Below are 26,630 nucleotides of genomic sequence, written 5' to 3' on the forward strand. Positions count from 1 at the left end.
CACTGCACAGTGTGAAGGAACCCTTAAACTAGCTGACGGAAGAACCATCCCCAATAAAAACACTTGGAAATCAGTTTCCAGCTTTTCATTTCTAACTGCAATGTTTATAAATTGGTTGGTGAAGTTATCTGACAGTTCTCTCAGACAATTCAATAATATTACAAAATTCTCTCAATCTTCTTTTATAGTACTGGGGATTGCTCTAAAGTCCACTTTCTTGGCCAAAAGATATGTCAGAGTCCGAAGCAGAAAAAAAAAAAAAAAAAAATATTGGTAAGGGCAAAAAATACAAGCTCATAATCTAGGACTTCATTACTTTTCTAAACAGATAGTCATTGCAATATTGCTCCCTCAAAAAAATATATATTTATAAAATAAATAATAAAGTTGTAAAGATAATTGCAGTTTGTACATATCTGAAAACTTAAACCTGACATGAAGGGACAATAATAAAGCATTTAGAGAACAAGAAATTTGCTTGAGCACTCAGAATTGCCTGGCAGTCTACACAGAACTCCAAAGAGCTATTACAACTGATTTCAAATTATTATAAAAGCAAGAAAATGATACAAAGCAAAAATATTACAAGATACAGTACATAAAAGTTCGGAAAGGCTCTGTGCCACTAATAATTGCAGCGGCTCTTTGCTACCAGCAGTTCAAACAAGACGTCTTAATTCTGACCAATTCTCCCAAAATTCCTACATCTGTGAAAAGTGCCCAAAAGCTCCCATAGGAAACCCTTCTAAGCCATTAGACTTCAAATTCACAACTTTCCCCTGAGTAGAGAAGAGAGAGGGCTTCCAAAAATTTCCATCTGCAGCTCATAAAACCAAAACATCAATTTAGAAACGTGGCCTTGTACCGAGAACTAGGGTAAAGAAAAAAATCACCAAAATCACGTAACTTTCTCTAGCCTATTACCACCCAACAGGTCTTGTTTCACACAGTTCCTCATTTGTGGATCAAGCTAAGAGCACTGGTCGGAAACACCGGCCTGGGTATTGAGTCTAGATAAGGCTTCCTGAATACACAGAATTATCAGAAAAATGTGAATTTATATTCCAGCTTTCTGCTCACCGGTGTTTGATTAGCTAGATAGGGAAAGAAATTCATGCTGCCCCGGCTGAGGGAGATATTTGTACACAAAAGGTGTTCAAAGCAATATGGGAGAAGTCACACAGGATTTTAGATGGGTCCACATAAATTTTAATCCAATCATTTTGATACTCTATTATTTTGTCTGAATAGCTTTAGGTGATATAATTAAATTAAAAAGGCATGAAAAATGTACAACCATTTTAATAGAGACAATCAAAATGTGATTTCTGACAAAACAGCATAAAAATAAAACTATAAAATACAACTGAAAATACTAATTGCATCCGCAAGATGTTTGCATAGATCCAAAAGATCTATGCAAACATTGACGCAATACGTGGGCAGCAACAGGCTAGTTATAGGCCATTGGATATTTCATGCTTTCCAGTGAAACAGCCTAGATCTTGCTGTGAGGATGGACTCATCTCACCTGTCATTTGGTTGAATTGCAAGTAATTAAGATTTTCAAGCTAGTTTCTTGGCAAACTGCACATGTGTACTCACAATCACATATTATAGCAGTAAGCTCCATTGTTGTTCAGACTAGTCACATTCCCAGTGAAACTCATCTAATGTATGGTGGGCCGCAGATTTGGGTCAATGATACCTGCATATACATGTTTAATGGGCAGTGCTGGTATAGCGTCAATCAGTCCACAGTGATTGGAAACTAGTACAGAGCGCAACACATGCGCAAGGAATCTGCTATGCACCCAGCCAAGAGGAGTACTTGATCATCACAGAGTAAAAACAATACCCAGAAATAAATAAAATCTTGGGCAAAAAGCCAGGCGCTAAAGTGAGGAAGACGTTGTGAACGGTACATTGTATCCTCAACTTTTAACACAAGCAGGAGGAGCATTCTATTCTGCCAGATTATAAAAAAAAAACTGCATACAGCCAATGTCTGCGCAGTATGAAGGTAAAGGAAAAGAAAAAAAAAAAAAAAAAGAATTAAGCAGCAATTTATGATCGTGTAACTGAACTAATAAAACAACTACAGTCTGGAGTGACTTGCCAATCACTCCTGATCAGTAATCCCTTTATATGATGCAAAAATGTAGACAACCACCGCAGCTCATGACAAGACAAATACATGACTTGAGCGCTCAGCTTGATGCAATTTTCAGAGACAGAACAGTAGAAACATAGGTTGCCACAAAGAGCCAACAAATAGTAAAAATAACTTAACAGGATGTGAATACCATTACAGTGAATCATTCAATATCAAGATCTAATTTCTACAGGTGGGCAAAAAAGTGATCTAAAGCTAGCACTGCTTTAAATTCCACAAAGAACCTCCACCACAAATTCCCCCAAAGAATCTGAGAACTCTTTAAATCTAACAAAGACCTGCAGCTGAGCTTAAAGCAGTGCAGCCGGATCCCTGCAGCGAGGAAAAAAGTTCTCAATATATTTAATAATATGTCCCACGCTTCTAGTAGTGTAAGGAACATCACATTCATACCACGATTCATCATTGCTTTTCATTCTAACCAAAACTGATACACGTATTAACATTACATTAGTAGTATTTAGACTTCGATAGGACCAACATAGCTATATCCTATAAATAAAAAATACATTTCTTTGATAACTGATTGGAGATGTTAGGACTCTGTAAATTTCAACCAAATGGCTGTATTCTGTACAGTCCTGTGCAAATTACTGGAAAAAAAAAATAAAATTAAAAAAAAGATATTTTTTGCTATAAGGCTTTGACCCTACAGTTTTCACAGCAATAACTATTGTCCAGCACGGTACCATGTTTTACAAGCCTTCAGTATAATGACGAATCATCAATCAAATTTAGCATCCTGTCCAGCTGCAGCACCCTTGAGTTGAAATGCCTTAATCGGCAGTCAGTCGTCTATTGTCATACAAACATCTCCTGATCCGTCCCATCGAGGCTGGGGTTTCTGTCTCTCCCACTGTGAAGGATCATTCTGTTCTCCCCAGCGTGAGACATCATTTTGCTCTGACCATTGACTATGATCATTTGGATCTTCTCCTTCATCCACCAGGTCATCATCTGCATCTACTGTCTCTACAGGGTCATTGTCATCGTATTCTTCATCTCTAGGGAAGTCATCTGTCACCTGCTCTACACCAGCCTCTTGGAGTCCTGGCTGGGACTTATCCACACAGTCTACGCAAACTCCATAGCGCCGAGATCCATGCCGAATTCCTACACTTGCTGCAAGCATGAAGATATTTTTACATACCATGCACTTGTATTTCTTGTCTTTTTTATGCACCTAGACATGAAGTGAAATAAAAGGCAGGCATAAGAATTGCAGAATTTTACAATGCATTTTAAAAACTACAAAAAAATGGTAATTTCCATAAACAGCGGAAAGAAAGCACAAAGCAGATAATCAGATTTTTATATACTGTATTAAGATAAATGGACATCAAGCATCATCTAGCCTTTCTTCCTTAGCCTTACGTTAAATTTGAAAGCAGCCTAAAAGCACATTAGTACACCTATAGCGTTTAAAGAGCATTTAGGATGTGTTGTACAGCCGTTCATGTTGCATCATGCAACACTTAATCGCCCTGTGGGTTTTTTTTTTTTTTTTTCCCTCGCTACCAGGCCGAAATAGAAAATGATCACTTGTCGCTTTACAACTGCACCATAAAATGCACTGGCATAAGCGCATTTACCATGCGTTTAGGGTGCGGTTGTGGTGCGTTTCAATAGAAGTGAATAGAGGCAGTTGCAAGGCATCAACACTTTGTTTTTATTTATTTATAGTTTATTTTTGCATCTCTGAACACCTCCATCTGCTTCACATTGTAATAATTTTGAGTAGCATTGATAGGAGTTAAAAACACGACCCAACCGCCTATTTTCAATGCCTGTGTGAAAGAGCCCTTACTGTCCCTGATCCATCCATCAATACATTGGATTTCGATTCATTTAATCATGGAGGCTCAGCATCACATATGGGCATTACCTAGGACAGTTTGTATGCAAATGCAACCTTCCTAGGAACACCCACTCCTCCAGAATGACATGCACCAACCAAGGCATTTTGATATTTGCTTAACTCCTCCAAAAACCAGCCCATTGCTTGCATCAGGGCAAAGGAGTCTTGAGAGGAATACTGGGGTAGGATGCTGTGAAATTTCCTAGTTATGTACAGCACCCTGCCAGCCCCTTTCCCACAAGCCATGATCTGCCAGCAAAGAATAGTAAAGCCCAGAGACTTAGGCATGATATCACTTGGGGCTAAAATAAAGAGTTTATTTTAAAAAGGTCAAGGATAAGTTCACCTTTGAAACATGTTAGATGTTCCACCCATACTTAGGGTAACACAAGAAAGATGTTACAACTCCTGCAACCTTGACCCCCCTTCCTGTAATAGATTGCTGTGAATAAATAAACTACAAGTACAAGTCTGCCATGGTGTGTACTTGTAGTTTCAATGGGCTGCAGGAGTAATGATGGGCGCTCCCACAGTCCACTGCCGGCTTTCAAGCAAACAGCCCATACAAAAGCAGAGCACTTGCCTGGGGGAGCACACATTGCACCTGTGATTTACTGATTGCGGGTGCAACGTTTTCAAGGGTCCTGCAGGAAAAAAAAAAAAAGTAAAACCTACGTTTTTTTTTTTCTCCAACAAATATGTGCATTTACTATTTTTTCTGTAAAGATGAATCTTTCCTTTAAAATGAAAAAGGGTAAGCAAATGCACTTGTACAAGTAGTTACCTGACCTGAAACCAGAGAAAATTCCCAGCACAACTCACCAACCAATCTACTTACCAATCGAATTAACCTGTCCAACAGTATGCGTTAAAAACAGGGGTTTAGTTAGCACACTTTTGCAAACGCATGCGTAAGCTGCAAGGCCCCTTACGGCACTCTGCATTACTTGCAGCCCTAACCCTACAAATTTTTTAAACGCATACTGTTGGATAGGTTAATTCGGTTGGTAAGCAGACTGCTGGTGAGTTGAGCTGGGAATTTTCTGTTTTTGTATTTCATGCGTTTGCCCTTCCATGTGCTCCTTGCTGTGAAGCCCAGTTAAAGATGGGGCAGGGGCCATTTCTTTGTTACTAGTTACCTGACTTCCCAGAATCATTCAAATTTAAACACCAAGAATAGAGTACATCTACATCCAAGTCTGTTCCTAATGGGTTAACCACTTCCTGCCCGTAGGGCGTCATATGACGTGGAGATATCCGAACGATGCATGTAGCTGCTGAACCTCTGGTGCTTCTATGGATTGACCGGCAACAGAATGTTAACCATAGAGCTAACCAAGGACCAGATGGTCCCCAGCCATCTTTATGACTCTCGGAGGCCAGGCGCGACGTTATGTCACTTCCAGCACTAGTAGATGTACACACTGCTATGTTTTTTGCTGGAAAGGCTTAGTTTTTTTTTTTTTTATCTTAGGCTTTCCAGCCTAGAGGAGAGATGTGGAGTCTTATAGAGTCATGCAGAAGCTTGCATAAAGTGATTGCAGAACAGTATGCATGATTGTTTCATGTTGAACTAGACACCAAAGCATCTGCTCAACAGCCAAGGAACTAGCAGCTTAAGAAAAAGTCAACAGTAACAAAGCCCACATATTTCCCCTTTAACCCCTTCTCCTCGGCAATCGGTTAATGCTTTTTTAGGAGGATGCCCCATGTCAGGGACGTGTTTGGCTGTACTTCTCGTTTTGAACTCCTGTGACCAGTTTTCAGACAGCAGTGACTGACCGTCACCTGCTCTCTGCTCAGGGAGGATCAGCAGTGTTTGATCACTTAGTTCTCAGTGTTCGAGTCAGCGGGGGACAGATGCAGCATCCACCTAGGTAAGTAGGATTCTTAAAAAATCTCAGCAGTTAACGGACAGCCAGGGTTCCTGATGAATATCAGGAATCAGAAAGATTCCCAATAATATAATCATATGTGTGCCAGTGTTATTGAGAACTGCTGACCGGGAACTTTGGATATAAAAATCGTAGTTTCAATGGCTGGCTAGGGAAGGCTCTCTTTAGCTGCCCAAAGATAGATGGATCAAAATTCCTGCTGAAGCAGCCAAATTTGATCCATGTATGGCTGTTCTTGTTCAACAGAAGTGAATTGGCTGCAACTGTTGATCAGCATTTGACCGCGGAGAAGTCTCGCTGTCAGAATACAATGGCACAGCAGAGAAGATTCCTCCATACACCTTGCATGTGTGAATAGGAGAATCTGCGCCCCCCCGATCAGCCGGCAGACAGATTATAACCAAAAAAACATTTATAGCCAGCCCAATTTTCACACTCTAACATTAGTGTCTTCAGCATAATGTCATTATGCACTGCGTTTTTCAATTAATGACAGAATGTGGCTAATACTATGTAAGATGAAATACATACCTCTACAAGACAGGCCATGAATCTACCCTAAATCCATTTTTTTTTTTTTTAAACACTGACTGACATGGTGTTCTAGACAAATCACTAAGTACCAAGACTTGATATAAACCAAAGGAAACAAAAAAGCAAACTGCAAATGCAATGCTTCCGATAAAACAAATGAGAAGTTGGAGATATGATCTGACTAATATGCTGGTGTACTTTTCAAATATTAACTTATGCACAAAAACAATAGGTTTTATATATAGAGCATTGAGAATTAAAACTAATTTTAAATTAATTTTGAGGAGTAAAACTTACCAAGGAATGTCTCTTGACATGCTCTCTTCTAGTAAACAGCTTTCCACAGATGTCACAGCTAAAAGATCTCACTCCTGTGTGAATGAGTAAGTGCCTTTTAAGTGTTCTTCTGTATTTTGCGACATAGTTGCAGTGAGGACATTTTAATTTATTCATGTTCATTAGCCCAGTAGATGCATCGCCTAAAAAAAAAAAAAAAAATGTAGACAATGAATGGCTGACAAGTGGAATCTGTACTTTAGAAGTCAGTTCACTGCAATGGAAGGAACACTCCTATACTCTGTTATTTTTATACAAGACTCATTTAAAGAAACGAACAACTAGATTTTAAAGTAGAATTCCATGTTTAAAGTGTTAATGAAGTTGTTTTTTTTTTTTTTTTTTTTTAAACAAAAGAAAAAGCTTACCTGCTCTGTGCACGGTTTTTGATCCTCCTCTTCTCTGATCCTCCGCGGTGCTCTTGGCCCCTGCCAAGCACCCCTAGAGCAAGCAGCTTGCAACGGGGGCACCCAAGCCACGGTTCTGCGTGTCCATTCACACAGGGGGCTGTGGCTTGGCCTCTCCCCCTCTCTCCTCACTGGTCACCGTCTGACAACAGTGGGAGCCAATGGCTCCCGCTGTTGTCTTAACTAATGGGGAGGGAGAGTCCCAGGAGAGCCGAGGCTATCCCGCACATCGATGGAGGAGGATTGGGCTTCAGGTTTTAGGGGGGCTACTCCACAGAAAAGGTTTTTTTTTTTTTTTTTTTTTTTTTTTAAGGACGCACCGAAATTATCGTCCGAAAATGAGCCTATCCCATTTCGGCCGATAATGGGTTAACAATGCCGAAATTAATATGGCCGCCTTGAGGAAGGAGGAGGGCGCAGCGCAGGTTTTAAAAGTCCCCCCTTCAATGACGTCCCTACTACTACGATGTGTGTATGAATGAAGTGACACACCGGGCGGGAAGGCGGGGGGAGTGGCCGCTAATAACTTAACTATGTGAGCCTTCACTTCCCTGTCAGCATGACTGTGTGTGAATGAACTGACACCGGGCGGGAGGACGGGGGAAGCGGCCGCTAAAACTATGTGAGCCTTCACTTCCCTGTCAGGCATGTATCTCCGCTGACAGGGAAGTGAAGGCTTGCATAGTTATAGTTATTAGCGGCCGCTCCCCCCGCCCGGTGTCAGGTTAGTTCATTCACACACAGTCCCGCTGACAGGGAAGTGAAGGCTCACATAGTTATATCTATAAGCGGCCGCTCGCCCGCCCTCCCGCTGTGTCACTTAATTCATGGACAGATGGTAGTAGTAGTGACATCACCGGGAGGCGGGCCACCGGCCAGAGGCGCTTCTTTTGAATGAAGGACACCGGAGGAGCACTCAGCAGAGTGACAGTAAGGAGATTGAATCGTTGGGATGGGGAGGGACGCTGAGCCAGAGGGGGGGGAGGGTGTACTGCCGAGGGGGACGCTGAGGCAGTGGGGGGGGGGGGGGATGGGGGAGAGCTGAGGCAGCTTACCAGTGGTATTAGTATTATGCAGCATGAGGGGTTAATGTATTGCCACTGCTGGTCACTGATGCATTAGTGACCGACCAGCGGCAGTTAATTAACCCCTTTGTGCTGCATTAGTGCAACCAGTATCACTGCAACCGGTGTTAACACTGATACTGGTTGCACTAATGCAGCACAAAGGGGTTAATTAACTGCCACTGGTCGGTCACTAATAGATTGTGTTAGTGACCAGCAGTGGCAATACATTAACCCCCTCATGCTGCATAATACAAATACCATTGGTAATTAAATTAACCTCTTGCCAACGCGTCACAGTACATATACTGTGACAGGGTGGCAGCGACAGGTGTAGGTCGCTGCCTGTTTTTGGTGTATGCCCCTCTATACATTTTAAATTTTTTTGTGGGAAAAAGTAATTTTCGGTTTTCGGCCAAGGGCACCCTGCATTTTCGGTTTCGGCCCAGAATTTTCATTTCCGTGGATCCCTAGTTTTTTTTTTTTAACCTGCATGCAAAAAATGCAAGGTGGTTAAAAAAAAAAAAAACCTTCAGCCTTTACAAGCACTTTAAATGCCACTTTTAAGTGTTAGTTTCCCCTTTACCAAAAAACTGCCTGTAGAAACAAACTGTGCAGCTTTGACCACATATTCCAGGTGGCTTCAGAGCTTATACATGGCAATGGAAGAGGACAGTCATGGTGCTGGAGGAAGCAGACCTGCCATACGTCATCTTAACCCAGAAGAGACTGGCAGTTAATGATGCTAATATAAAGCAGGATTGTGGCATGGGACCCCACATGCAGCAGGAAGCAGTGAATTACGGCAGCAGAAAGCTGCATTCGTTTGACAAGAACAAACTCAAAACATTTCCTTATTAATACACTATAATTTCCCCATAAAGTAAACTTGTAGGTTCGATTAACCTTGCAAAGCAGTCATGGATCAAAAGAACAGGCATATCAAGGTTCCCGGTTCCTCCCTTTTCTTTAAATTAATTATCCCCAAAACCTGGGCCCTCTAAGCAAATATTGACCATAAATACTACAGTCACAAGCTCTCATCCCCATGTCTTCCAGCAGGCCTTGAGCCCTGACACTCAATATTAAAACTGCTTACATAAAACAAAAAAAAAAAAAAAAAAAAAAAAAAACACGATACAGCTATAAATTGTCCATATTCCAAATTAAACAACAGAAATTGCAGTGATTTATAACTAAATGCACAAACAATGCATCAAAAAGTACTTAAAAGAAAACATTACATTTTAATTATTAAACTGCATTTAGCCCCAGTACTACTAATATATATATATATATATATATATATATATATATATATATATATATATATATATATATATATATATATATATATTAAAAAAATGGAAAACCATGTCCTAGTAAACAAAAAAAATACTGGTGTTCTATCAGAATACCGCTACCTATCAGATTCTGTAACCGGAAGTGACATTTGGATGAGAACATCTTATTGCGTTCCAACATGGCCGCTATGCGTTCCAATAGGTTTCCTAACATGACAGAACACAAAGCAGGGTCGGACATCTTCTTACACCCACGCAAGTCTTGAATTTTACATTTACATGTAGTGTGGTCACTGGCCCCTGTATCACAAATCTTGAAAACAACATCCAAAGAATGTAATCTCACCTCCTTTGGATGTTTAGGCTTCGCGCACAGCGAAGGCAAGACAATATCCTCATTAAGATGGAATTCCGAAACTCGCTTCGGAAGAAAAGAAGGATTAGGTCGCAAGACCACCTTATCCAAATGAACAACCAGATACGGAGACTTGCAGGACAAAGCCGCCAGCTCCGACACTCTGCGAGCCGAAGTGATCGCAACCAAAAAGGCGACCTTTTTGGACAACATAGACAACGAGATCTCCCTGATCTGTTCAAAAGGAGCATGTTGTAACACAGATAGAACGAGATTCAAGTCCCAAGGGGGCAGAGGATCCCTCCTAGGAGGAACCAGATGCCGCACTCCCTGAACAAAAGTGCCAACCAAGGAGTTGGAAGCCACGGGACATTGAAACAGAACGGCCAGCGCAGACACCTGACCCTTTATCGTAGCCAGCGCCAAACGCTGATCGACACCCGTTTGAAGGAAGGACAGCACTCGGGAAACTGAGTACGTGCGGGGTGAAAACCCCCTGGACTCACACCAGGCAAAATAGGCCTTCCAAGTACGGTAATAAACCTTCCCCGAGGAAGACTTCCTCGCGTTGATCAAAGTATGAACGACCTCTGGGGAGAGACCCTTCTCCTTCAGGACCTCGGTCTCAACAGCCAGGCCGTCAAAGCCAGCGACTGTAAAAGCAGGATGGTATATCGGTCCTTGAGACAGGAGATCGTCTCGAAGAGGCAGACGCCACGGGGCGTCGACCGCCAGATTCACGAGGTCTGCGTACCAGGACCGGCGAGGCCAGTCCGGTGCCACAAGAATCACCGTGCTGCGTTCCGAGTGTAACCTGCGAAGGAACCTGGACAGCAACTGAATTGGTGGAAACGCGTACATCAGCTTGTACTGATGCCACGGGGCCACTAACGCGTCCGACGCATCTGCCCGAGGGTCGCGCGTCCTTGCCACGAACCTTGTTGTTGAGACGAGACGCGAACAGGTCCACATCTGGAAGACCCCACTTCGCGCACAACAACTGGAAGACAGCCGGGTGGAGAGACCATTCCCCCTGATCCAGGGTCTGGCGACTCAGATAGTCCGCCTACCAGTTCTCCACCCCCGGAATGTGAACCGCCGTTATCGCCGGGACATGAGTCTCTGCCCAAGACAGAATGTCGGCCACTTCGAGCCGCTCGGGCACTCCTGGTGCCCCCTTGGTGGTTGATGTAGGCCACCGCCCTGGCATTGTCCGTCTGCACCCGAACCGGGCAGCCCTGCAGCCGGTCCGTCCAGCGATGAAGACAGATTTATCGCACGCAATTCCAGAATGTTGATCGGAAGGGAAGACTCCCCCTCCGACCAAGTTCCCTGGGCAGACAGAACACCCAGAACACCACCCCAGCCCGACAGGCTGGCATCCGTGGTGATCACCGTCCACGAGATAGGACGAAACGACTTGCCCCCGGACACCATAGGGACTGGAGCCACCACAGAAGGTCTCTTCTGGTGCGATGACTCAACGAGATTTGAAGATCCAGAGATTGAGGTAGCCCGTCCCACATGGACAGGATCTCCGCTTGGAGACCCCGCGTGTGAAACTGGGCGAAGGGAATCGCCTCGAAGGCCGAGACCATCAATCCCAGACATCTCATGCACGTCCGCAGAGACGAGTGCGGAACGTCCCTGAGGGACCTGACTTCCTCCTGAAGAGTTCTGAGTTTGTCTTCCGGCAGGAAGACCTTCGCCTGCACCGAGTCCAGAATCATTCCCAGGTAGGGAAGACGAACCGACGGACTCCGTGTCGACTTTGGAAAATTTATCGTCCAACCAAACTCCTGCAGAGTTTGCATCGTGACAGACAGGTCCTTCTCCAGACCCTGGCTGGTCGCAGACCGAACCAGAATGTCGTCCAGATACCCCAGGACAGAAATGCCCTGGGCCCTCAATAATGCCAGAACCGGTGCAAGCACCTTGGTGAAGACCCGCGGAGCCGAGGCGAGACCAAAGGGCAACTCCACGAACTGGTAGTGATCCTCCGCAATGGCAAATCGAAGGTACCTCTGGTGACCCTCGAAAATGGGGATGTGAAAATACGCATCCTTCAAAAACGATGGAGGCCATGAATTCCCCCCGAACCAGGGCAGCCACCACCGACCGCAGGGATTCCATGCGGAACTTGCGAACCCGCACAGAGCGGTTCAGAGCCTTCAAGTCCAGAATTGGACGAACCTTGCCCTCCTTCCTGGGCACGGTGAACAGATTGGAATAAAACCCCCGAAATCTGTCCCGATGAGGCACCGGAACTACCACTCCCTGAGCCCGCAGGTCCCGCACCGCCAGGTGCAGGTCCCGTAAACGCTCTGGAGACAGTTGAAGATTTGAGGGGAAAAATCTGCTCTCCGGCCGAGAGAGAGAAACTCGATCTTGTAACCAGATCGAACGATCTCCTGAACCCATCTGTCCCGCACGCGGGCCAACCAGGGCTGAAGAAAACCGAGCAAGCGTCCCCCCACCCCAAAACTGGGTGAGGGCGCCCCTTCAGGCCGCACTGTTATGGGCTGCGGATCCGGATTGACCGGACTTCTGTTTCCAGACCAGGGCTTCTTCTGAGAGCCTTGACCTTTGAACGGTTTGCCCTTGTAGTGCGACCGAAAGGCACGAAAGGACCCCTGAGGGGGCCGAAAATTAGCATGCTTCTTCCCAGAAGCCCCCTTAGCCTTGGGGAAATGGGGCAAGAGTGCTCTTACCTCCGGTGATCCCCTTAATCAACACATCCAAGGACTCCCCAAAAAGGCGAGACCCATCATAAGGCAGATTGGCTAAGGTCTTACGTGAAGAGACAACACCGCCACACTGTGCACACGTGCAGCCAACGGGACTAGGTCCAAGTCCGCATCACACAGATACATGACACCCTGGTGGATTTGATCCACCATATCCAGGGTCGCCGGCGAGGCCGAATCGGCCACTAGGACGCGCCTAAGCATCTGCGTCCAACTTGCGACCGCCTGGGCCGCCATGAGAGAGGCAAACAGAGCCTTAAGCATAGAACCCGTTACAGAATAAGTATGACGGGCAAGAGACTCCAATCTCCTATCCGTGGCATCACGGAACACAGGGGAATCCTCTGCAGGAATCGCAGTGGATTTGTTTAAAACCGCAATTGCGTGATCCACTGGGGGTGGTACACACCACCTTTCATCAGTGGAAGGCGAGAAAGGATAACGCAGCTTGAACCTACTTGGTACAGCAAAAGGTTTGCGCAGATTGCGCCATTGTTCCTTAACAGCGCGCTGAAAATCATCATTGCAGGGAAAAACCTGCGGCGTCCTGCGTTTTCTCTGCGTCCCATAAGCCGCCAAGGCAGCGGGGGGACACACTTCATCCTGCAAACGCAGCGTTTGTTTTATGGAAGCAATCAATTCATCCATGATTGCAAGCTCTTCAGGCGAGCCAGGGGGAGAATTCTCAACCCCTTCAACTTCAGCCTCCACCTCGGACCCCACTAGATCCAGGGAGGAGCGGGACCCCGATAAGGAGGCCCCCGCCATAACAGCCCCATCACCTTCACCCTCAGAATCAGAGGAAAGAGAAACTCTGGGTCTTTTAGTAGATTGAGCAGCCACCAGCATCTGCACCTGAGCAGCAAGGCCAGCCACAATAGTGGCTAAATCCCCCCCTGGGGGGGAAACAGCGGTCCCCTGGCTTTCCACCAAGGCGGTAGGAAATTTGCCCTCCTGAGAATCCATTGCCCCTATTACAAATGCCGGATAAGAAAGGGTTAACTGCCCCTTTAACAAGCGCGGCGAGCGCAGCCCACCGCACCACACACAAGCACAATGAGACCCCCACAGGGACAATAAAACTGACACAGGCAATGGATAGGAAGGATATAACCTGAGGAGACCCTCGCCGCTGCTGCTGCCTCGATCGGTGTTCCTGGAGAAGAGGAAGTGATGCTGCCAGGGCGCTCTATGAAAGCCTATGGGAGGCTACAAGAAAATGGCCGCCATGCATGTAGAACATGCGGCCGGAGCGAGTGCAGGCAAAATGGCGCCGTTTGGCGCCGAAACCGCCGCTCCACATTACAGTAATGCACACGTCATTATAAAAAAACATGTCAGATCGCCGCAGCGATCGCTGTATAGTGCCCAAACATGCCCAAAAACATGCCCCACAGCACACAGCTTCTCACACAGACAAGGCTGACACACACAGTGTCACACAGCTCCCCCCCCCTTGCAGCCCACAGCATGCAGCCGAGTGATAGGGAGACAAACAGTGTGAACAGAGGCAGGTTACACAGTCCCAGACTGACACCCCCCCAGACAGACAGGTCCCCACATAGATACACTTACCTTTTAATGGCGTGGGGGACCCGCACAGGCGAACAAGCCGCTGCACATGAGGCAGGGAGAGTCGCATACAAGACGCACAGAATGGGGGTTAAGAAACCGCACAGCGTCCAGTGAGGTAGCCACCTCACCAATCATCCCTGCACCGAACAGGGATGGGTGGTTCACTGTGCCAGGAGCGTTACCTGGCTGAACGCTCGATGGCAGGCTGGGAAGCCACTGACCCACGACCAGGGGGATCAGCCCGAGACCCAGCCCGCATGATCCTCTTCATCCGAAGAACTAACTAACGCTGACAAAAAGAACAGCTAAGTAAAGGTAGAGAGAAAACAAACAAAAAATCAAAAAAGAAGAAAGAGTCTGGGGCACAAAGCCCCAGCACAGAGAGAGCCAGCCACTCCCGACAAGCTAGACATTGAAACTGGGATATGGTTGCAGGAAGTAGGAGGGTATTGACTGAGGGGACCACCCCTTGAGGGTGGGATATGTTAAAAGCTTTAATGTTAACATATTCTGTTGCCTAGCTACTCCTTCGGAGCAAAGTCTAATACCCCATATGTGACGAATATGAAGAGGCGGCGACTGTCGGAGGACGTAAGAGAAATCTCTTTTGTCTTTTTGGTCCCGTTAGTCCCAGCGCTATTTTGGGCCTGCTTTATTCAATTTCCTGGACTGACAAAAGGGCGTTTTCTTCTGGCTCTTTCTGGCTTGAGGAAACCCCTTGTTCTTGGCTGCGGTTCTATCCAAGACCGTTATCAGTCAGGCCCAAATAGTAGGTCACCTATGAAGCGGATGCCGCATAATCTGTTTTTAGACTCAATGTCGTCCCCCCCCCCAGGATTTCAGCCATAAAGCTCTCCTGGCTGAATTGATTAGGCCGGTAGCTTTGGCCTATGTCCTTATGGACTCTGCTGATGCGTCCACTAGGAACACCGCTGCTCTGGTTAGAGTGGGTATGGTTTTCACTAGCTCTTCCCTAGGGGTATTACCCTCTAGTAGCTCTTGAAACTGAGTTAACCAAACAAGTAGGGTCCTAGCCGTGCAAGTGGAAGCTATGGCTGGGTTGAGATTTGCTGCTACCTCCCAAGCCCTTCTCAAAAGTGCTTCCATCTTTTTATCCATGGGATAAGCAAGGATACCAGAGTCATCGAAAACCAAATCTGATTTGTGACTCTAGCCAGGGAGGCGTCCACCTTAGGGCATTTTGCCCAGGGTTTGGTGTTATCTGGCATAAACGGGTATCTGTGTTTAATCGCAGTCGGGGTAAAGAGCTTTTTTCCGGCTCTTGCCTAGGTTTTTCCAGAGTATCGTGTACTGGAAAAGTCCTGTTTTTTTCTGCTGAAAGCCTTTATATATTTTGTCATGCAGGGAGAGTTCTGTGACCTTCTGCTCTTTGATGCCCAGAGTGTCTGCTATGGTTCTCAGTAAATCGTCTGTGTCCTCTGAGGGAAAGAGTGAAGCTTCGGCCTCTGGATCTTCACCCTCCCGAGTCCAAGCTTGAACTAATTGCAGATTCTGAATTTGAGGTATCTGAATCTGACATTTCCACCCTCTGGTTCCCCTCCCCCCTGCCGGTAGTAGGGATGGGGGGGTTTACTGGTAGAGAGGCTGCTGCTCCGGCCAGGGTTTGTTGGGATTTCCAGCTCCTTTATAGCCGCACGGAGGGGACTGATAGTACTTTAGATTCTTTTAAAAGAATCAAGCATGTCTTTAAGGAACCCCTGTGAATCCTTAGCCACCATCTTGTTGATGCATTTTTGGCATAGTGTTTTTTTCCATTCTGGAGGAAACCTATGACCACAAGAAGCGTATGCTTTGCTGCTGGTCTTTGCCTTTTTCTCTTCTGGGGCCTTTGCCCACAAAGAGAAACAGAAAAGGAAAGGCCCCATGAGACAGGCAGTTTGCCATGTACTACCATCAAAGATGGTGGTAAGGTAAATACAGAGGGAACTGCAGAGTGTTCTGGCTTACCTTGGAGCTTTCCTGACTAGCAGGATCTGCAGGGCAGTGAGGCGTCCGATATGATCAGTCCCAGGAAAAAGGAACCCAGCATTGGGATCTTTATACTGCTTCCTGTCCCAGCTCCAGCCCCGCCCTCCAGCTGCCCCTGTGCAGGTTGGTGGACATACCTGCACATCCATCTGCTGGATCTTTTCTTTCGTTTAAAGTTTCCTTAGCCACCATCTTCTAGTCATTTTTGAGAGGATTGCTGTATTTTTTTTAAAGTTTTCCGTTCGTGGTGTCGCCCGGAAATGAGGTCAGTGGAAGTATCCCTATGAACTCTGGGTGGAAGTTTGTTGTTGAGGACTTCTCTGCTGACTTCCGCCCTTCTGAAGATGGCTGCGGCCGGAAGTGCATCACCAAAAATGACACAAGCTTCGCCTCCATTTTGCTCCTCCATGAGGAACAAACTGTACTGTGGCTGGCTTGTGGCCCTGATGGAAGTGGAGAGGGAGAGAAGACCTGGGGGTGCCATAATACATCCACGCACATCCTCCAAGCTATCCTCCCCCCCTTACTATGCTGCTGCAGACCCGCACCTCCTGTCTGAAGGACCTGTCTGTTGGAGTGCTTCTCAAGGCTGACCTCCTCCAAGTAGGTTGATAGGGGGGGGGGGATACCACTTTGGTGTCTTGCAGCTGGGGGGATAGTTGCATACCCCTCAGGAGGGGTGAAACTTCAGGCGAGGGCTAGCATTAGCGGTGCACCGATCCAATATTAGGATCGGATATCGGCCTCGATAGTGCCATAATAGCTGGATCTGTAAAATTAACAGGCCGATCCAGTTTCGTCGCAGCAGAACCTACCACGTTGTCTGCCGAGTCCCGGCTCGGCCGTCACTTACTTGCACTGAGCCGCTACTTCCTGTATAGGTCCGGCTCACAGGCGGAGTGATATCAGATGTACTCCACCTGTGAATGGAGGAGCCATACTCAGGAAGCAGAGGCTTTGCTCTGTACTGCAGCCGCATGCTTCCCGGGCTCAGCCAGACATACATACATAGTACCTACAAGCAACTTCCTGCAAGTACCCTTATTGCTATTACTGTGTGTAATAAATATATAGATAGGTAGATAGATATTTTTTTTAGTTTTGAGTTTGATTACATATATTTTAGATTTTGAATGCACAATTGTTATAACACAACAATAGTTTTGAATCGGTATCGGCAGATACACAAAGCCAGGCATCGGGACTATAAAAGCTAGCATTGCCCCATTGTGCTGGCCCTAACCTTCCTACCCAAGGCTCTGTGAGCTGAGATGGAGGCTGGTCAGGGAGCCTCCTGCAGCGTAGCAAGGAGACTGTAAAATAACAAACAGGTGTAGCTCCTAGTGGATCCAGAGGAAAAACAAAAAAACTGAGGCAGAAGTTTTTTTATAATGGTGGACCATTGAGATTCCTGTTTCAGATGCTGCCCTGGAAGGAGATTAGAGAAAAATTGAGTAGATCCCACCAGTGTCATTGTATCTTCCAATTCAATGCCATTAATTACCTGTTCTCTTCTGTAAAACTATAGAACACTTCCCACGCCCCTTATGTTATCGAGACGAGGAGAGAGGAAGGTGTTTTGTAGTCCAAACAGGAGGGCAGCCAAGAGTAACCACGCGGAGGTCAATAAATACAGTAAAATCTGAGCATTGTCCTAAGTGGTAGGTTCACCAGGTTAAAAAGCAAGAAATACTGGGGGAAAAAAAATAAATAAATCGAATGTAGCCGGCCACTGACTTTTGAATGTAAACACAAAAAAAAAAAAAAAAAAATAAAAAAAAAAAAACACACACCACCTATTTAGTGCCGCAAAACAAATGCTTTACCAACAGTAAGCATGATAAACTGCTCAGCCATACAGTATAACGGTGGCTGGAAAGTGTGATCTGGGAGCACGCCTTTGATGCATGTGTTTACAGATTCTTACAGCAGGAATGAGACAAATTAGGCTTACCATTCTCCCAAGTTTCTCTCGACCACTGCTCTGGGAACATGCCAAATTTGAACTCTTTTGAGGTTCCTGAAAATACACAATACATACATTTAAAAAATAGAATATTTATCTCTCTCTCTCTAATAATGAATATATATATATATATATATATATTTATTTATTTTTCATTCTGCAATTAAAACTTCAACAACAGCTATTGTACCAACATTGCCCCAATGACTTATTATGGACTCCCTTCCCTTATATAGGCTTACGTTTGAACTGCAAAGAGAGTGGATTGTTTGATAAATTATGAGGTAGGTGGATCTCCAGTCCTCACACATGCCCCTCTAGATCCAGGTTCTTGATCCAGGCTGTCATTTTCTAGGATTTGTTTGTACCAAAATTCTTTTGCAAGACCCTGTGAATGTGGGCCTTTTTTAATTATTTATTTTTTTTTAACTGGCCGAGGTCTCCCAACATTTAGCCTGTGTGTACGGGGTCCTGACCGGATACCCTTCTCTTTCCTCTCCCATGCCTCAGTTCATCTCAGTGTTCTAGAATTCCCATTTATGCTGGAGGCTGTAGACTCACATCCCCATCAAATACAGTGGTCACATGACCCACTTGTTTAGGCATCTTGCCCTGTATTGGCTGTTGATGTATTTTTTCTGTAACCTCTACAAAAAGGCAGGAAACTGACCTGTGCACACACACTACTCTGTGTGTAGAAGTAAAAATTCAATAAAATGTATTCTTATATTTATTATAAAAAAAAAAAAAAAAAAGCCTTGTGCACAGCCAACTGTTTTACAGCAGCCAGGGGGAAATGACACAGACAACATGGTCTGCATAATACAAAAAACGGAATTTTTGTAAAATCTTACCTGTAAAATTCCTTTCTCTGAGTTCTCCGACAGTCGCCGCCTCTTCATATTCGTCACATATGGGTATTAGACTTTGCTCCGAAGGAGTAGCTAGGCAACAGAATATGTTAACATTAAAGCTTTTAACATATCCCACCCTCAAGGGGTGGTCCCCTCAGTCAATTCCCTCCTACTTCCTGCAACCATATCTCAGTTTCAGTGGAATAGCAGTAGAGTATACAACCAAACCCCAAAAGAGGGGCGGGGGCGGCGACTGTCGGAGGACTCAGAGAAAGGAATTTTACAGGTAAGATTTTACAAAAATTCCGTTTTCTCTTACGTCCTCCGACAGTCGCCGCCTCTTCATATTCGTCACATATGGGGACGTCCCAAAGTAGTGCAAACATGAGGGGTGGGAAACGCATCCGCCGAAAGGCAACGCAGTCTCCGCATCAAGGAAAGGAACCTTACCAAAGGAAGGAAACCAGCTGGGCTACAGGAAAAACAAGTGCTCAACAGGAGCAACAACCCAGGAAAAGACAAATAACCAAGGGATAAAAAAACTTATCCCAACAGCCAGAGGTCCCCAACAAGGGACCCTAGGGAACTGCCGCACTAAGAACCTTGCGGCCAAAGGAAGCATCCGCCGATGCCTGAACATCTACTTTGTAGAATTTTGTGAAAGTATGCACGGTCGACCAGGTCGCCGCCTTACACACCTGGGCTACAGAAGCCCCATGACGACAGGCCCAAGACGTACTCAAAGATCTAGTAGAGTGCGCCTTCACAGGCACAGGGGGAACCTTCCCCTGCAAAGCATAGGCCTGTTCAATGGTCTGCCTGATCCATTTGGCGATGGTAGAGGCCGACGCCGCCATGCCCTTCCGAGGACCCTCTGGAAGAACAAACAAGGAGTCCGTTTTTCGAAAAGACTCAGTCGACTTAAGGTAAACCCTTATCGCCCGAACAACATCCAAAGAATGTAATCTAACTTCCTTTGGATGTTTAGGCTTCGCGCACAGCGAAGGCAAGACAATATCCTCATTAAGATGGAATTCCGAAACTCGTTTCGGAAGAAAAGAAGGATTAGGTCGTAAGACCACCTTATCCAAATGAACAACCAGGTACGGAGACTTGCAGGACAAAGCTGCCATCTCCGACACTCTGCAAGCCGAAGTGATCGCCACCAAAAAGGCGACCTTTTTGGACAACATAGACAACGAGATCTCCCTGATCTGTTCAAAAGGAGCACGTTGCAACACAGACAGAACGAGATTCAAGTCCCAAGGGGGCAAAGGATCCCTCCTAGGAGGAACCAGATGCCGCACACCCTGAACAAAAGTGCCAACCAAGGAGTTGGAAGCCACGGGACGTTGAAACAGAACGGCCAGTGCAGACACCTGACCCTTTATCGTAGCCAGCGCCAAACGCTGATCAACACCCGTTTGAAGAAAAGACAGCACACGGGAAACCGAGTACGTGCGGGGTGAAAACCCCCTGGACTCACACCAGGCAAAATAGGCCTTCCAAGTACGGTAATAAACCTTCCCCGAGGAAGACTTCCTCGCGTTGATCAAAGTATGAACGACCTCTGGAGAGAGACCCCTCTCCTACAGGACCTCGGTCTCAACAGCCAGGCCGTCAAAGCACGCGACTGTAAAGCAGGATGGTATATCGGTCCTTGAGACAGTAGATCGTCTCGAAGAGGCAGACGCCACGGAGCGTCGACCGCCAGATTCACGAGGTCTGCGTACCAGGACCGGCGAGGCCAGTCCGGTGCCACAAGAATCACCGTGCTGCGTTCCGAGTGTAACCTGCGAAGGAACCTGGACAGCAACTGAATCGGTGGAAACGCGTACATCAGCCTGTACTGATGCCACGGGGCCACTAACGCGTCCGACGCGTCTGCCCGAGGGTCGCGCGTCCTTGCCACGAACCTTTTTACCTTGTTGTTGAGACGAGACGCGAACAGGTCCACATCTGGAAGACCCCACTTCGCGCACAACATCCGGAAGACAGCCGGGTGGATAGACCATTCCCCCTGATCCAGGGTCTGGCGACTCAGATAGTCCGCCTGCCAATTCTCCACTCCCGGAATGTGAACCGCCGTTATCGCCGGGACATGAGTCTCGGCCCAAGACAGAATGTCGGCCACTTCTCGAGCCGCTCGGGCACTCCTGGTGCCCCCTTGGTGGTTGATGTAGGCCACCGCCGTGGTATTGTCCGTCTGCACCCGAACCGGGCAGCCCTGCAGCCGGTCCGTCCAGCGATGAAGACAGAGCTTTATCGCACGCAATTCCAGAATGTTGATCGGAAGGGAAGACTCCCCCTCCGACCAAGTTCCCTGGGCGGACAGAACGCCCAGAACACCACCCCAGCCCGACAGGCTGGCATCCGTGGTGATCACCGTCCACGAGACAGGACGAAACGACTTGCCCCCGGACACCATCGGGGACTGGAGCCACCACAGAAGGTTTCTTCTGGTGCGATGACTTAACGAGATTTGAAGATCCAGAGATTGGAGGTCGCCCGTCCCACCTGGACAGGATCTCCGCTTGGAGACCCCGCGTGTGAAACCGGGCGAAGGGAATCGCCTCGAAAGCCGAGACCATCAATCCCAGACATCACATGCACGTCCGCAGAGACGAGTGCGAAACGTCCCTGAGGGACCTGACCTCCTCCTGAAGAGTTCTGAGTTTGTCTTCCGGCAGGAAGACCTTCGCCTGCACCGAGTCCAGAATCATTCCCAGGTAGGGAAGACGAACCGACGGACTCCGTGTCGACTTTGGAAAATTTATCGTCCAACCAAACTCCTGCAGAGTTTGCATCGTGACAGACAGGTCCTTCTCCAGACCCTGGCTGGTCGCAGACCGAACCAGAATGTCGTCCAGATACCCCAGGACAGAAATGCCCTGGGCCCTCAGTAATGCCAGAACCGGTGCAAGCACCTTGGTGAAGGCGAGACCAAAAGGCAACGCCACGAACTGGTAGTGATCCTCCGCAATGGCAAATCGAAGGAACCTCTGGTGACCCTCGAAAATGGGGATGTGAAGATACGCATCCTTCAAATCGATGGAGGCCATGAATTCCCCCGGAACCAGGGCAGCCACCACCGCCGCAGGGATTCCATGCGGAACTTGCAAACCCGCACAGAGCGGTTCAGAGCCTTCACCGTGCCCTCCTTTCTGGGCACGGTGAACAGATTGGAATAAAACCCCCGAAATCTGTCCCGATGAGGCACCGGAACCACCACTCCCTGAGCCCTCAGGTCCCGCACCGCCAGGTGCAGGTCCCGCAAACGCTCTGGAGACAGTTGAAGATTTGAGGGAAAAAATCTGCTCTCCGGCCGAGAGAGAAACTCGATCTTGTAACCAGACCGAACGATCTCCTGAACATACCTGTCCCGCACACGGGCCAACCAGGGTTGAAGAAAACCGAGCAAGCGTCCCCCCACCCCAAAACTGGGTGAGGGCGCCCCTTCAGGCCGAACTGTTATGGGCTGCAGATCCGGATTGGCCGGACTTCTGTTTCCCAGACCAGGGCTTCTTCTGAGAGCCTTGACCTTTGAACGGCTTGCCCTTGTAGTGCGGCCGAAAGGCACGAAAGGACCCCTGAGGGGGCCGAAAATTAGCATGCTTCTTCCCAGAAGCCCCCTTAGCCTTGGGGAAATGGGGCAAGAGAGTGCTCTTACCCCCGGTGATCCCCTTAATCAACACATCCAAGGACTCCCCAAAAAGGCGAGACCCATCATAAGGTAGATTGGCTAAGGTCTTACGCGAAGATTGGTCCACCGACCAACATTTTAACCAAACCAGGCGGCGAGACAACATCGCCACGCTGTGCACACGTGCAGCCAATGGAACCAGGTCCAGGTCCGCATCACACAGATACATGACACCCTGGTGGATTTGATCCACCATATCCAGGGTCGCCGGCGAGGCCGAGTCGGCCACTAGGACGCGCCTAAGCATCTGCGTCCAACTTGCGATCGCCTGGGCCGCCATGAGAGAGGCAAACAGAGCTTTAAGCATAGAACCCGTAACAGAATAAGTATGACGGGCAAGAGACTCCAATCTCCTATCCGTGGCATCACGGAACACAGGGGAATCCTCTGCAGGAATCGCAGTGGCCTTGTTCAAAACCGCAATTGCGTGATCCACTGGGGGAGGTACACACCACCTTTCATCAGTGGAAGGCGAGAAAGGACAACGCAGCTTGAACCTACTTGGTACAGCAAAAGGTTTGCGCAGATTGCGCCATTGTTCCTTAACAGCGCGCTGAAAATCATCATTGCAGGGAAAAACCTGCGGTGTCCTGCGTTTTCTCTGCGTCCCATAAGCCGCCAAGGCAGCGGGGGGACACACTTCATCCTGCAAACACAATGTTTGCTTTATGGAAGCAATCAATTCATCCATGATAGCAAGCTCTTCAGGCGAGCCAGGGGGAGAATTATCAACCCCCTCAACTTCAGCCTCCACTTCGGACCCCACTAGATCTAGGGAGGAGCGGGACCCCGATAAGGAGGCCCCCGCCATAACAACCCCATCCCCTTCACCCTCAGAATCAGAGGAAAGAGAAACTCTGGGTCTTTTAGTAGATTGAGCAGCCACCAGCATCTGCACCTGAGCAGCAAGGCCAGCCACAATAGTGGCTAAATCCCCCCCTGGGGGGGAAACAGCGGTCCCCTGGCTTTCCACCAAGGCGGTAGGAAATTTGCCCTCCTGAGAATCCATTGCCCCTGTAATACCAGACAATAAAGGGTTAACTGCCCCTTTAAGCAAGCGCGGCAAGCGCAGCCCACCGCACCACACTCAAGCACAATGAGACCCCCACAGGGAATATGCAAACTGAACACAGGCAATGGATAGCAAGAACAGAAGGATAAAACCTGAGGAGACCCTCGCCGCTGCTGCTGCCTCGATCGGTGTTCCTGGAAAGAGGAAGTGATGCTGCCAGGGCGCTCTATGAAAGCCTATGGAGGCTACAAGAAAATGGCCGCCATGCATGTAAAACATGCGGCCGGAGCGAGTGTAGGCAAAATGGCGCCGTTTGGCGCCGAAAACGCCGCTCCACAGTGTAGTAATTCACACATGTCATCCATGTATAAGAACACATGTCAGATCGCCGCATGCCCAAACATGCCAAAAAAACATGCCCCACAGCACACAGCTTTTCACACTGACCAGACTGACACACACAGTGTCACACAGATCCCCCCCCCCCCCCTTGCAGCCCACAGCATGCAGCCGAGACATAGGGAGACAAGCAGTGTGAATAGAGGCAGGTTACACAGTCCCAGACTGACACCCCCCCAGACAGACAGGTCCCCACATAGATACACTTACCTTTTAATGGCGTGGGGGACCCGCACAGGCGAACAAGCCGCTGCACATGAGGCAGGGAGAGTCGCAATTCAAGACGCACAAAATGGGGGTTAAGAAACCGCACAGCGTCCAGTGAGGTAGCCACCTCACCAATCATCCCTGCACCGAACAGGGATGGGTCGTTCACTGTGCCAGGAGCGTTACCTGGCTGAACGCTCGATGGCAGGCTGGGAAGCCACTGACCCACGACCTGCGACCAGGGGGATCAGCCCGAGACCCAGCCCGCATGATCCTCTTCATCAGAAGAACTAACTAACGCTGACAAAAATAACAGCTATGTAAAGGTAGAGAGAAAACTCAAACAAAATATCAAAAAGAAGAAAGAGTCTGGGGCAGAAAGCCCCAGCACAGGAAAAGCCAGCCACTCCTGACAAGCTAGACATTAAAACTGAGATATGGTTGCAGGAAGTAGGAGGGTATTGACTGAGGGGACCACCCCTTGAGGGTGGGATATGTTAAAAGCTTTAATGTTAACATATTCTGTTGCCTAGCTACTCCTTCGGAGCAAAGTCTAATACCCCATATGTGACGAATATGAAGAGGCGGCGACTGTCGGAGGACGTAAGAGAAAGGCGACCTTTTTGGACAACATAGACAACGAGATCTCCCTGATCTGTTCAAAAGGAGCACGTTGTAACACAGATAGAACGAGATTCAAGTCCCAAGGGGGCAGAGGATCCCTCCTAGGAGGAACCAGATGCCGCACTCCCTGAACAAAAGTGCCAACCAAGGAGTTGGAAGCCACGGTACGTTGAAACAGAACGGCCAGCGCAGACACCTGACCCTTTATCGTAGCCAGCGCCAAACGCTGATCGACACCCGTTTGAAGGAAGGACAGCACTCGGGAAACTGAGTACGTGCGGGGTGAAAACCCCCTGGACTCACACCAGGCAAAATAGGCCTTCCAAGTACGGTAATAAACCTTCCCCGAAGAAGACTTCCTCGCGTTGATCAAAGTATGAACGACCTCTGGGGAGAGACCCTTCTCCTTCAGGACCTCGGTCTCAACAGCCAGGCCGTCAAAGCCAGCGACTGTAAAGCAGGATGGTATATCGGTACTTGAGACAGGAGATCGTCTCGAAGAGGCAGACGCCACGGGGCGTCGACCGCCAGATTCACGAGGTCTGCGTACCAGGACCAGCGAGGCCAGTCCGGTGCCACAAGAATCACCGTGCTGCGTTCCGAGGGTAACCTGCGAAGGAACCTGGACAGCAACTGAATCGGTGGAAACGCGTACATCAGCCTGTACTGATGCCACGGGGCCACTAACGTGTCCGACGCGTCTGCCCGAGGGTCGCGCGTCCTTGCCACGAACCTTCTCACCTTGTTGTTGAGACGAGACGCGAACAGGTCCACATCTGGAAGACCCCACTTCGCGCACAACATCTGGAAGACAGCCGGGTGGAGAGACCATTCCCCCTGATCCAGGGTCTGGCGACTCAAGATAGTCCGCCTGCCAGTTCTCCACCCCCGGAATGTGAACCGCCGTTATCGCCGGGACATGAGTCTCTGCCCAAGACAGAATGTCGGCCACTTCTCGAGCCGCTCGGGCACTCCTGGTGCCCCCTTGGTGGTTGATGTAGGCCACCGCCGTGGCATTGTCCGTCTGCACCCGAACCGGGCAGCCCTGCAGCCGGTCCGGTCCGTCCAGCGATGAAGACAGAGATTTATCGCACGCAATTCCAGAATGTTGATCGGAAGGGAGGACTCCCCCTCCGACCAAGTCCCCTGCGCGGACAGAACACCACCCCAGCCCGACAGGCTGGCATCCGTGGTGATTACCGTCCACGAGATAGGACGAAACGACCTGCCCCCGGACACCATCGGGGACTGGAGCCACCACAGAAGGTCTCTTCTGGTGCGATGACTCAACGAGATTTGAAGATCCAGAGATTGAGGTCGCCCGTCCCACATGGACAGGATCTCCGCTTGGAGACCCCGCGTGTGAAACCGGGCGAAGGGAATCGCCTCGAAGGCCGAGACCATCAATCCCAGACATCTCATGCACGTCCGCAGAGACAAGTGCGGAACGTCCCTGAGGGACCTGACTTCCTCCTGAAGAGTTCTGAGCTTGTCTTCCGGCAGGAAGACCTTCGCCTGCACCGAGTCCAGAATCATTCCCAGGTAGGGAAGACGAACCGACGGACTCAGTGTCGACTTTGGAAAATTTATCGTCCAACCAAACTCCTGCAGAGTTTGCATCGTGA

The 26,630-nt window shown here is 48.1% G+C and overlaps 1 protein-coding gene across 1 annotated transcript in view; it reads right to left on the reverse strand.

Moving 5' to 3' along the window:
- Positions 1-1,958: 1,958 nt before the first annotated feature.
- ZBTB10 (zinc finger and BTB domain containing 10) overlaps positions 1,959-26,630 on the reverse strand; it is a 48,304-nt gene continuing 23,632 nt past the window's right edge. Inside the window, exons 3-5 of the mRNA XM_082259672.1 lie at positions 18,195-18,260; positions 6,761-6,942; positions 1,959-3,359 (exon numbers count right to left, since the gene is read on the reverse strand). Of these exons, the coding sequence (XP_082115798.1) occupies positions 2,964-3,359; positions 6,761-6,942; positions 18,195-18,260 (644 nt within the window). The 3' untranslated portion in view covers positions 1,959-2,963. The remainder of the gene's footprint in view (positions 3,360-6,760; positions 6,943-18,194; positions 18,261-26,630) is intronic.

This window comes from Pelophylax lessonae (genome assembly GCF_965119305.1).
Source record: "Pelophylax lessonae genome assembly, chromosome: 5".
Lineage (NCBI taxonomy): Eukaryota > Metazoa > Chordata > Amphibia > Anura > Ranidae > Pelophylax > Pelophylax lessonae.